Raw genomic sequence first — 13,705 nt, forward strand, 5'->3', positions numbered from 1 at the left:
CGTTGATCTCTGAAACGGTCCGTGGTATAACAAAAAGAACCTGCCTGCACACGCAGGTTTAGACATAAAGAGTTATCTTCTCTGCGAAGTCTCTTGAGACAAAGCCTTTTAGGAGGGACGATAGTTCTGAATTTCTACTCAAAAAAAAGGACATTTGAAGTTTTAAATAACTTAGCAGTTAGGAGAACCTGCTGCACCTACACTACGAACAACTATCCTCTAGCTTCTGCTTTCAGCAAAGAAGGAGATCCCAATGGAATATTGAGCAATTTCCAGTTAACTGGCTCTGCTTCTTTGCTTAGATTCTTTGCTCTGCCAACCAAAACAAAACAAAAACAGGATGAGCAGTGTTTTCTACCCACCCGTTGGGCAAGAACTTTAATGATATTCACAGAAACTCTACTGTCGTGTATGAGAAGAAAACAAAGTGCGGCGCACTCACATTTACTAGCTGTAACACAGAGGCATGTGTTTATATGTGCAGAACATGTCAGTATTCTATAATGTTTGCGTCGCACAGGTCTGACCCCTTTGGGAATGTTGTTATTTATCTTTGGAGCTCTATCTGCTCGCCACAGGCCAGAAGTTGTTGAATGGAGCAGTAAAGTGTTTTTACAACCCTTTCCTCTGTCTGAACTCTTTAGACAAAACTGAGTGCCTCGCACTAATTCAGCAGCGTCTTAACCTATATATGGTCTGTTCCATTTAAAATGGGCTAAACAGATTTTGTCCTACTGCTGTAGTTTTTTTTTTTTTTTTTTTTTTTTTTTGTGAACTGTGCGAAGCAGCAGCCTGGATACTTTCCACAAGCAACAAGGGTATACTTTCCCACTATTTCTGCGCTCAATCGAAAACAGCTTTGATTTTTTTCTTTCTTTTTTTTTTATGATGGCCAAAGACTTGTTTGTTGTTGCTGGGAATTCACCCACATTTCCCCAAGGGTGTCTACCATGAAACCAATTAAATGTCTGCGCTCTAGATCAATTCATTTTCATTGTTCTATTGAATTAGATAAGGGCATGATTTACAAGGTAAATAATTCCTGACGTGGGAGCATGATAAAAGGTATTGGAAACTAATCAATCACACATTTAAGACAGTATTATTTTTATTTGGTTTTTAAATAAAATTAAAATGTTAAAAGTTCAACCAACTTTCTTTTTTCCTGTTAAATTTTGACTTATAGTCACAATTGTATTACTAACATCTTATATATTTTATTTTTATCTGCCTTTAAAACGTTTTAAAAAAGAAAAAGAAAGCAACAACTTATTAAGCCTGGTTTCTGAGTATGTCTTGGCACAGATGCGAAAGAGGAAAGTATTTTAATGCCCAGATGACGCCAGTGTCAGATTTTTAAGCGTTAAAGTTCCACTCCAATCATCTAATTTCAAAGCCTTCCCAGTGGTCTATTTAACAGGATTTCAGAGTTTTATCCAAAATGAAAAATATATATATATTTTTCTATTAAATGACTGAAGAGTAGAAGGAGTTATTCAGAAATTCATCTCTGAGCTGTTGCCAGGATTTTTGGCACAGAGTAATTCCCATCATCCCTTTGTTTACACTTTCTCCCACTAGCTTGCAGCCCCTCAAAACCCCTGCCTAACATGCGGGTGCAACAAAATTGTCAGGCAATATTGGAGCTATCCAGCCACAAATTTTTTTGCCTGTTCAGATGAGGAAGACAAAGACGTACATGAATCTGGTCGTCTACAAGTGGATGCATTAGAACGTAGCGCAGCAGGGAGCTCGTGGCCCGCCCAGCACTTTTTCTACATTGGATCTTTTTCAACTTGTTTTTCCATCTGCTGCTGATTCATATTAATTTGAATAAAGAAATACTCAGAAACTGAATTTTGAGTGAATTTTCTTAATGCACGTCCTCCATCATCAGAAAAATGCCGCAAGAACATGTTAAAAACACCATTTTCATTGTAGTGGGTCTCTAAATCATTCTGGTATGACCTCCTTTGGTTTAATTTTTTTCTTCATGACGTTTCTTGTCTCAGTGTCATCCTGAAATTTTTCTATTTCCCACAGGAGGCCCGTCACCCTGAAGACAGAAATGATAGGAAGTGTTGGAGTGTGTTACCTCACTAGATCAACATTGCAGCATTTCAGGCACAAGAGGACCCGGGGAAAAGTGGGATGAACTTATTTCAGCAATGTGGAGGTGTGCAGCCTGCATCTGGGGCAGTTAAAAGGTTAACCACATGTGAACTGCCCCTGCTTGGGAGTGACAGGATACAGGAAAACAGATGTCACATTCTGAGGAAGTCAGTTGCGATTTTTAAAACATGCAGATTCACACTTTCCAAAGCAAAACGATGAACAGATGTTACTTTTCGTTGATAATTACATTTGCTTATTGCATTTATAAACCAAATATAATCAAATTTAGTGCAATAAAGCTTTATTCTCTGAAGCTGAGATCTTCAGACATTTTTGACTCCTGTACAAATATTATAAATACAGTTTCCTGTGTTTAAAAAGTGCATTTTTCTACTATCTTCACAATACTACTGCAGGATGGAAAACCAAGCTCTGAAAGTTGTCTAAAAGCACAGATAACACAAGTCTTATCTGTGGTGAAGCTCCACATGATGGGTTTGACATGTGTGTCGTGGTGTAGATAAAAGCTATGTGGGTCACTAAAATTCAAGTGAGCAGAATCGGCCTAGAAAACCAAAATGCTCGGCGTTCTGTCAGGACAGTATCTGAATTTTCATCTCATGTGGGGTTTAAATGGAAAAGATTCTTCTATGGTGCGCCTGTGCTGCTAATGAGGTGTGCAGCAGAACAACATGCGCACAAACGCTGAATTTTCTTAGTCGGGAGCGGAAACCTGCAAGGCTGCAAGCAACAGAATTAGAAAGGATAACATGAGGCGGTGTATCGCAATTTGAGCGATTTTATTTCAAATTAAATCATTAAATAACATTTGTAACTTTCTTGTGAATGGTCGGCATTGAGATTTGAGCACTCAAATATAGCGACAGCAATTTCTCATGCGTCATCAGTCATAAGGAGCTCTGTGAGGGCTTATTGTTGAGCACATGGATGAGGCCCTCGGCTTCTGGTGTCTCTGCATGCACTGAAGGCACTCTGAAAACCACCATCTATTTGCCATTTGAGATCAGCAACGATCTCCCTTCAGAAACTAAGCTTGTCTGCAAGCTCAGTTGCAAATAAAGAAATAAAAAAAATGCTTTTGCTCTATTATGATGACACGTCAGAGAACTGTCTATGAAGACTCTCATTCATCCAGGTTGATTCCATCATAGTAGTAGGTTTAGGGGCTGTCATCTGGACTTGGCTAAGTCCAGATGACAGCCCCTAAACCTACTACTTTGATTTCAGAGAAATAGCTACATCAAGCTTTCTTCTTACTGTGGAAAAGTCTAGACTAGTCATTACACTACTTAAAAAAAAAATGCTGCTAGACTCGTTTCCTAACAGGAGACTCCCAAAAAAAAACGGTATGTTTGTCTGTTAACGTTTGAGTCTTGAATGAATGTAGTTGGTGCCTAGTGTTGGTGACTAAACTTTTAAACTTGTTAGTCTTTTTTTCATGCTTGTTACGTCCCTCTTCAGGAAGGAGGGAGAAAATAGGTACCATAAAGAAAAAAATAATAAACGTGCAAGGTTAAAGTTGGCCACACAGCCGTTTATTCGGGTGACACATCATAAAAACCAAAGAAACTAACAAACAAAACACCAAAGACGTAATAAGCGATGAAATGACTTAAACTTTTAGGCTGTAAAGCAAGTAAACGTTTACAGAAATGCAGTCTCCAAAACTCAAAATGCAATCAAAGACCACTAGGTTAAATTTGACAAAAGGACAAAGCCAGAATAAAACTAAGAGGGTAATCAGAGGCTTTCACTGGCTAAGGCCAAGCAGACAACAGGGGCAGGCTGAAGAAAAAAATCCTCTCATGATTTCAGCTGCCACTGGAGCAGGGGGTTATTGGGAGCTTTTAAAGCTTCCCTCCCAGCCAGGCGATTGGTGAAGAATGGCAGCCTCAATAAGCTCTGCAGGAGGGTGGAGTCAGCAGCTGTGCAGAAGCTGGCTGGACCCCTGCAGGAGATAAAACTCAAGCCCATGGACACATACACACTCAAAACATGCAGGCAAGACCAGGGGGCCTTACCATGCGTCATCTATGATCTTTTCAGATGCTTACTTCCTCCATAATCCTCCTCCCCATATGATCTAAACTCTTAGTTTAAAGCAAGACTGCAATTTTAGGAAATTAAAAAAGGTGCCTTTGCCAATAAAAGATTAATGTTGCTATAGTTAATCAATTAAAAATGTTTGCACAGCTAGCAAGAATTTTATATTTGTTAGATCTGAGGGCAACTACATTGAGGCAGCGTCTACTTTTGAGCAGCTATACTATTGCTGTATTAGTTTTAAATGGTTATCCTTTGTTCCAGTGGATGGAGAGTAGCTCTCACTTTACTTAGTCCATGTAAATAAGGCTGCTAACTATTGTCCAATTGGAAGAAAACCTGCTTAGTTATTTAGTCCTTTGAACATGTGGCCAACATGGAGAACAGCAAGTCAGCTCTCATCCCTCTGCTTTATGTTGCCCTAGCTGGTCTCTGCTCAAATCAGACTCCTCCCTCCTCAGTTTCCAAACAGGAATTACCCACTGGTTTCAAGAAGCCAGAATTCCAGACTTTTATTGCAAAATGAACAGATTTCATACAGTTATTATATATGACAAAATAATCATTTTTCTTTGAAAACTTTTTTTTTACACATTTTTGCAAATCCGTTTTTTTTTTCATGAAACCTTTTCTTTATTGCAAGTTGTACATGTTAAAAACTGTCCAATCAGATGCTTCAATTAATGTATGCAGTGCCTTCTGGCCCCCACATTGAACATTTAAAAATGTTTGACAGATTCTCCCAAAGTTTACTTTTGGACTTCCAGCAAGTTTAGTCCTGATTGATGAGAGTGGTTGCCATAGAAACAATGATTCAGACATACTTGGACCCATTGCTGCTTATTGACGTTGTCTCGTTTTGCAAAAAAATGGTGACTTCATTTGGTTGGAGCCGAAGTAAGCCATTTACTAGGAATGACGTCACACTGGCCCGGTGCAGTTTTCTTTTACAGTCAATGGTTATAACTCATTTCATGATGACATCAACAAAAAAACTGCAGGTTGCCCTTTTTTACCAAATCTTTAAAGAAAAGCAGTTTTGAAAATACCAAATGATCTACATTTTTTTTATTTTGTTGAAAGAGATGTGCAAATGTGGATTTGTTTTGCATCCTGAACATGGCCTGAATTTCAGCCTGACCCAATAAATAACAGTGCTCCTTTATTTCTTCTATATACTAACAAACAGGCAAGATGACCATGCCATAAGAATGGTCACTTTGCCAATGGTAATTTAGGTCACACATTTACGTCATCTCATTGTTCACCTTGTGACTGTAAAAAGATGAAACACCTTGATAAATGTCAAAGTGTATTCCCATGAAGGATTTCTTCTAAATGAGGGCTCAGACATATGGCATCTCTTATCTTTAATCTTGTCATGCCTTGAAAATCCACCACGAAACACCAGGTTTTGGTTTCTATGGTTGGTGTTAATGCAGGTATATAATCCAAAAAACGTCAAGCATCCTCTATTTAATCTCAGGAGTGGAACTGTCTTTGGATTTTTTCCAAACCACGTACGCTCTAATCTATCTAATGTGCGTAGAAGAAAATTATGCAATTCAAGATTTTGCGCAATTGAGCAAAAATCTTTGTGATCTTTAAGCAAAAAATCAGCGGTAAAAAACACATTACAACAGTCTCAAACATTTGCAAAAATCTTTGTTGTTTTCTTTTTCTGTAGTTTGTAAACCTTTTAAGACCTGTAACCTAAAAGGATAAATAAAATGTGCACGTTTATTGATACTTGCACATTTAATACACCTTCGAGAAAAAATACTTTAAAAAAAGGCTGAAGTACAAAAGTGTCACAAAAGATTAGGTTAAAGGGTTAGGATTGAGGGTATTGGATCATTTTATTACAGAATCATTTTTAAAAAGAGATATATTAACTTAAAAGAATTCAATAAGCATTGAAGACTTTCCGTGAAGTGTTTTTACGCATTCACAAACCAAGCAGAACTATCATTGCATTGTTGAAATTTGAATAAATGAGGTTTAGTTTGCATAGATCACATGTATGGAATAAATGTGGTCATAAAAGTGCAAATTTGTTCTTGATCCTCAAAGGCTTTCTTTTAGCTCTTGCTGTGAAGATCACTGCGCCTTTTACGTACCAAAACACTGAGGTCATTTTTACAGTTTGACCTTTGGATGTTAAAATGTAAGCATATGTTCTTGTATTGGCGAAGGTCCTGATTTTTATATAAAAGAGCAGCCTACAAAACTCAAAGGTTTTGTCAGGACAAGAAGTGTGTTAAAGCTCCAATCCAACCACTCAATAGATCTTGACAAAATTCACTGAGCTACACTTGCCAGTTGGATCACTTGTGAATCCAGCCTGATCTTACAAATGCTCAAAAAATGCTTTAACTAGTTTTAATTGGATACAGATTCACAAGCATGAAGCTGTAAACTCATACAGGAACATAGCATAACAGGAAGTAGACTTTATGACTCGAGCTGAAATACAGCTCGTAGATTTCAGTACAAATTTGCAGGTTTTTTAAATATGTAAATGTTTGCCTGTGTTGGCTGCCGTATGTCTCATGCAGCCCTGCAGCAGCAGCTGTTGGGACAGTGTGTTCAAACTCCTGTGAGCGCTCAGCACCCTCCACAGGCTAGTGCGCTGATTGGCTGAGCTCTGACTGTGATGTCACCATTGCATGCTATAAGGACTCTGAGACACATCAGAGGAAACACTGCTCAACGGAACGACTTGGTAGAGAGACAACTGGAGCTCAACCCGAACAAAAAGTACAGGGGCATGTGAGCCTTGCCAGTCTTACAGGAAGTATTTCAACACTGACATTCTGACATTTTTATGGGAGGCTGGGAGCAAAACAACGACCTGTCGAGGTTGGTATTTTTGCTCTTTCTTGACTCAACTTGTTTTTAAAGCATGGAGCCAAAAAGGTCGTTATGGCTGGTGCCTCTGCTGTGTTTTTTTTAATCTTTTGTTGCTTTGCTTGTTTTTTTGTTTCAGATACAAACATTCATGTTTTAAACTTTATTATTGCTGCATTTATTTAGTTCCCATAAGTTAGATACATGTTTGAATTGTGCACTTCCCCTCTTTTTACTGTGTCTGATGATTTTCTGCATGTGATTTCTTCAGATGGGAGTTACAGTCTCTCCAGTCTACTCGAATGTGAGCACTACGTCATTGTCCAACAACGAGACGGGCCACAACGAGATGGGCCTCAACGAGACAGGCCACAGTGAGACGGCTATGATCCTGATGGGCATCGGAATGTCTTTTCTGGTGCTGTGCATTGTCTTTGGAAACATCCTGGTCATAACAGCAATCGCTCGCTTTCAGCGTCTCCAAACTGTCACCAACTGCTTCGTCACATCTCTGGCGTGTGCAGACCTGGTCATGGGTCTCATTGTGGTTCCCTTTGGTGCTTTAAACATCATCTTCGTTAAATGGCACTTTGGTAAATTCTGGTGCGACTTCTGGACTGCCACAGATGTCCTCTGCGTGACTGCAAGCATCGGGACCCTTTGTGTCATCGCTATTGACCGTTACGTGGCCATTACTGCACCCTTCCGCTACCAGTCACTATTGACAAAGTGCAGAGCTCGAATTGTGGTCATCTTTATATGGGTGATTGCTGCTTTGACATCCTACCCGCCCATTCATATGAACGTGTGGAGATCCAATACATCGGAAGCTGAGAAATGTCTTAATAAAACAGACTGCTGCCAGTTTCACACAAACATACAATATGGAATCACCTCCTCCATCATCTCCTTCTACATCCCTTTGATCATCATGGTTTTTGTCTACAGCCGTGTTTTCCTGGCGGCCAAAAGGCAGCTAAAAAAGATTAACCAAAGCGTTGGACGCTTTCATGTAGATTCTTCGGAGGACAAGAATGGCCGTGGACAAAAGAAGGCAAAGTTTTACTTGCGTGAACACAAAGCCCTGAAAACTTTGGGTATCATAATGGGGACCTTTACTCTTTGCTGGCTACCATTCTTCATCCTTAATGTAATCGCGTCCATATGGAACGTGAACAACTATAGCGTATTTATGATTCTGAACTGGATAGGCTATTCAAACTCTATGTTCAACCCTGTCATTTACTGCCGGAGTCCTGAGTTCAGGTACGCTTTCAAGGAACTCCTGTGCATCAGGAGGAACCATCTGAGCCACCAAGGCCAAACAAATGGATACATCTACAGCAGGCACAGCTGGCAGAGTGAGCAGCAAGGGAGGAGCAAGTGCAACTCGGAGGACAGTGATGCCAATGAGGCTTGTCTGATAAAAGGTGCAGGGGTGGGCAGTGGTGTGGACAGAGCCATAGACCCCAATGGAAACTGCAACAAAGGTATAACGACTGTCACAACTGCCCTTTAAGCACGGACCACCGACCCTTCAGTCAACAGAGAAAGATGAAAGCCTATACACTTATGAACATTTAGGGCTTTTCTCTCAATCGCTGATTAAGGTAAGGCCAGTCAAAGTGGCTGGCAGTGTTTCAAAAGTGTTTCAGAGAACCTGCAACGATCACATCAAGCTGAGGAACATTTTTTTTAAGTTAAACATAGTGACTACATATTGTAATGTATTTTTTTTATTACATGATGACTACATCTACCTCCCTAACGGCTTTACAGTGTTAGTTTCTTTACCGGCTTACATTCTTACCTTTGGAGTTAAACGAGAGCGATGTCTCAGCTGTGTGTTGAGCCTAATAAATGGCGTGTGAATAGTACATTTGCAGATTATAAGGCTTCATCCAAAACCTTAGGGCATGCTTTATTTATTTTTTGCTCTTTCTTGAGGAGGGAAGCCACAGTTTTTTGTATGGTATAAAACTGTATTTGAGATTTTCCATGCGATTTTTCTTCCAATGCAAAGAATGGATTTTTGAACCAGTCTTGGTCTTTGCATCAAAAATTACATTCCGACAACACTTGAGGAATCTATTAAGTTGTAATCTTTTTTTCAGGGAGCTATATTGGCTACGCGTGAGGCAAAACACGTCTCAGTCCTGCTCTACTGTGCAAGACTGTGTTTAAAGGAGTTTATGTTGTCAGCAGAAAGCACAAGAGATATGGCTGGCTAATCTAGATCCTAATGCTGAGCCTAAGGAACGCCTGTAGCTGTTGGGTTAATGCCATCATAAAACATCAAAGCTTGTTTTATCAGATAACGAACCGTAAAATACCTATAATTTTTGGGAGGAACGCTAAGTGCAATAATATAAAACTTGGGCTGAAATGCTCACCGTTTTCATAAATTCAAACATTTCTTTTGGCTTGTTACATATACCTGAACTATGTCTATTTTCCACTTGTTGCAAATCTAAAACCACTTTTTTGTTACAAATAACAGTGAGAACGACGATTCTTTTTCTTCTGTGCGACAAATTTGAACCATAGTTGACCCATAGCTGCATGAGCCTTGTTTGTTTATCAGATTTTGCAGTTGCCATGTTTCAGTATGTGCACAGTTTACCGCAACCAGAGAAGCTGTTTCCTCATAGTGCAAGGGTACAGACAACACGTAATCATAAACAGGGTGTGAATGCAGCCAAATGACAAAGTTCTAGCACCAAGCCATAACGGTGAAGTCAGCAACCAGACAGAAAAAAGAAAAAATCCAAAGCTTGTATTCAGTACACTCATTGTTTTTATCTGGCTATCTCTTTTCTTGTGTGTGTAATCATTGTGCCATTTGGACAAGAGACACGGGAGCCTGCAAAAACGTGCCTCGGCTTCAGTCGTTTCAGTCAGTTTTGGTCAGTCTTATTTAAATGCCCCTTAATGTGCAGCCTGGAGAAAAGGCAGCTGAGCCCTGATCCAATAAACACAAACACATCTCCTGTTTAGCTGAAGAATCATCATAAAAGGGATCCAGAGGACCAACCTAAAATGATTTTCTTTCTTGTCATTCACTTTAAAACTTCAAGGAAGACTATCGTGGACAATAAGCACTTAGCACAAAGGGCACGATTGCAAGCCTATTAAGAGTAAAGGAAAGTGTTGATGTAGCTGCAGCACCTTTCCTTAGTGAGTTTGGCAGAAGTATGATCTTGTCAAAGGGACTGAACACTAAATGTAGCTCCTAAGACAGGAGGGGGACCAGGGACTCTGCCAGGCTAAATCTGTGTTAGTGACTTGTATTTTTGTGCATGTAGCATCGCCTCTGACCGGGGTTAGATTTGCTGACACTTTCAAAGCTGTGAACTTTGTTCCTCCAGAGGAAACCTCTTATGTACTGTATCGCACGGTTTGGTGAGCGCTGTTATCACAGACCTTAGGAGTCGACGTAAACACAGTGTCATCATACGTCAATGTTTGCCATGTGAAAAACAAGCTTTCCAGTGTGCTGATCTTTTTCTGTTTTTCTTCTTTGCGGATTTACAGCAAAGTAAATGTACAAGGTTGAATGTCATAGGAAATGTTTCTTTTAGACTTTTATTTTAACATTTCCACTGTACAGCATGCCAAAAGCACAAATCTGATATTAGACCAAGTTTGTACATATCTCCTTCAAAAAACAAAACAAAAAAAGGCACTAATTTACCAACACACCAGTCTTTTTGTTTGAAATAAAAAAATGTAAATTTTGCAAGCACTCTGCAAGTGTTTGCACGTCTGCTTTTAACGTCTGGTGTTGTGTTGGTGGACCTGCATGCTCCTCTCTGTCAAAGTGATCTGGCTGTGAACTGCACATCCACACTGCTCCCTCCTGGCAGTAGACTCTCTTTGCACCTCAGTCGCCACACGTTCGTACAAAGGTTTCATCAATAGCCCTGTAAATTGTAGAATGTAAGCCTTCACATTCTCCAGCGCTTAAGAAAACCTACGTGCGTTTTGAATATCGAGCTGACGCACTTTGCCATTCCAAGCACAGCTGATGTTTTATGTCAGACTTTCAGTGCACATTCAGTTCTCTCTCCAATGTCTTGTTCCAGAGCACATGCTGCTCTGTGCACTCTGAAACAATAGGTACTCTCCAAGGAGAATTATGGGTTACAGTAAAAGCGAGTCTTAGAGGTTATTTTATAGTTTTGTGTCTGTATCAAATTGGGTGACGTATTAAACGTTAATATGATCTTAATGAACCTAAACTTGCACTGTATAGCACTTTCAGGAGATTTAGAAAATCTGAAAAACATTTTGAGTTCACAAAATTAAAAAAAAATGGTTTGTTTAATTAACCTTCTGGTCTAAAACATACAAATGAGTAAAAAAAAAAAGAACATACTTAATTCATTTCAGGGCAGGATGTTGCTCAAAGCTTCAATATAAATCTTTTCAATGTTTCTATAAAGTTCAAAATTTCATCATTAGACATTAAAGAGCAAACTTGTCACATGTTACCTTTCATTTTTATGGTGGGAGTGAAACACTCCCCGAAATGTTTACTAAATGTTTGCAAGCTATTTTCGCACAAGTTGTTGTCACTGTTAAAGTCTTGAAGCCTGTTGTGAAATGTGGTGCCCTGTGGTATTTATTAATAAAACAAGTGTATGCGTGGTATGTTACATTTTTATTGAAATAAATTATGTACATGTTGTGTGTAATGGTCCCTTTGATGTGTCTTTAATGGCTGCCCTTATAGCGTGTGGTACAGTACAGTCATCTCCCCAGAGTAGTCCTTTTAAAAGGAAGATGGAGAGAAGTTCAAATTCTTTAAATATGAGAAAACCATCTGTATGTGATTTAAATGATACAAGGGGAAGATAAAACTAATGTTTCCATTCGTCCTTTTTTTTAACTACACCTCTGTATTAATTAATAATGTCATACTTCTGTCAAATAGTTCCCCTTTTTCTGTCAAAAAGAGAACTTTCTGACAAAAAAACAAAGAATACAATACAATAGAGGTGTGGAATAAAATACTCTGCAAATCTAGGTCTCTGAGAAAAAAGTAAAAGATTCTTACCCCATTAGCAGAGTTTTTATAAATAAGCATAAATATTTGCCAATAGGGTGATAAAAAGTGTCTTACCAAAAGTTCTCATTTTAATAAAAAAATATAGTCACTAAGACATATGTTGTAGGAGGAAATGTTCAAAAACAAATTTAAAAAAATTCTTGCAAGACATAAAGACAGTTTTTCAGGCTTTTTACTTTCCTCAGATTCAGTTTTTGGCTGTGTACAACTCTGATTCACCTTAAAGTAAAGATTAAAAAGACTTGTAAGCTGTGGAATTTAAGAAAAAGACTTGTGGTCTAATGTTAAGGAATAAAAAGAACATAAACTTACACATAGTAGTCAGACTACTACTACAATTTCGACGGTTGAATATTAATATATTGAGACTGCACTTTTGAGATGTTATTTCAAAAGTGCTGTGAATAAATCCAAGAAACATGAAACATTTTGTCTTTTTAAGGCAAGTCTTTGTGTTCTCTTAAAAACACCCAAAAATGCCTTCAGACTAGGACATTTCAGGTAGCTCTCTGTATGATAGACTGAGTTTAAGTGCGAATGTGTCAGACCACAAAGCCAAATCAAACTTAAGCATTAAATTTAGAGGCTCCGCTGACATCGGAAAGTCATATCTCGTTTTTTTAGATTTTCTTTTTCAGTAGAGGAAAAGGAAGAACTAAGAAAGCATTTGCGAGTTCCCTTGCATGAAAGTGATATCCTGGTGACATTCAGTCATTTCTGTTAACACATAAAGTATTATTGGAGTTATTCATTTTTGAGATTTGATAAAGCCTCTTTTGAAAGAAAAATCCGGTTAAATTCATGTTGAAACTCTTTTTTTTTAAAAACATTTTGACAAACTTAACACTGTTAAACCACACATTTAGAATCATTGTTGGCTTGAACAAAATCAGTCAGTAACTCAGTAGCTGTAACTGTGATGTGGTCCACCCACAATTTTAGTTCAAGCCTATATTTAATGTTTTAAGATGTAATCAACAATATCTAATCTGTTTTAAATCCTTTAAGAACAGTAATCAACTATAAACTTGTTTATCTACTTTAGTTAGCAATTCTCTTAGCATTAATTTTGTTTTTGTTTTTTTAATAAAACTCAAATGTTTTTGTTTTAAATCAACTGCTCGAAACACTGAAGATGATTTGCGTTGGTTTGTTCAATCATCAGTACAAAAAGTGTTTTTAAGACTACAGTAAAATAATCTAAAATCAGTAAGGTCTCAGGAAATGATTTGAAGGCATGACGGCCCAACTGCTTCACAAAATAGGGGTAAAATTGGTGTCGTGGTAACAACAGTACATCCTTAGTCTTTAAGTGCTGCATGGATGGAGGTTCATTCAAGGCTTTGAAGATGCTTATTTAGATTTTAAACTTTGAAAGATGAATGAAGCGATGCCAGGAGGCAAGCGTAAAGGTCACAAGTTTGGGATTTTGCAGTTTTAGTAATAGGTTTAGATGCAGCAATTTGACCTCAGATGTTTGGCGGCTGTTGGTGGAAGATAAGGTACTTTACTGGCTCAATACAACCATTTATTCTGCAGTGTTTTCCTTTCCTCCATTTCAATATCCCATTTTGGCTTTATAAGGGTAGAGAATTGAATTCCTCC

At 38.4% G+C, this 13,705-nt stretch overlaps 1 protein-coding gene across 1 annotated transcript; it reads left to right on the plus strand.

The window, feature by feature from the left end:
- The first annotated feature begins 6,869 nt into the window (after positions 1-6,869).
- On the plus strand, positions 6,870-11,726 carry adrb2a (adrenoceptor beta 2, surface a). The gene is made up of 2 exons (XM_004073527.5): positions 6,870-7,041; positions 7,301-11,726. Exon 2 carries the CDS (start codon positions 7,301-7,303, stop codon positions 8,546-8,548), a length of 1,248 nt encoding a protein of 415 aa, XP_004073575.1. The 5' UTR covers positions 6,870-7,041; the 3' UTR covers positions 8,549-11,726.
- Positions 11,727-13,705: the final 1,979 nt, after the last annotated feature.

This window comes from Oryzias latipes, chromosome 10 (assembly GCF_053564925.1).
Source record: "Oryzias latipes strain Hd-rR chromosome 10, Olatipes_Hd-rR_3.1".
NCBI lineage: Eukaryota > Metazoa > Chordata > Actinopteri > Beloniformes > Adrianichthyidae > Oryzias > Oryzias latipes.

Bases quoted from the DNA above. Each gene is read 5' to 3' on its own strand.
- adrb2a (XM_004073527.5), top strand. From the start codon at position 7,301: ATGGGAGTTACAGTCTCTCCAGTCTACTCGAATGTGAGCACTACGTCA.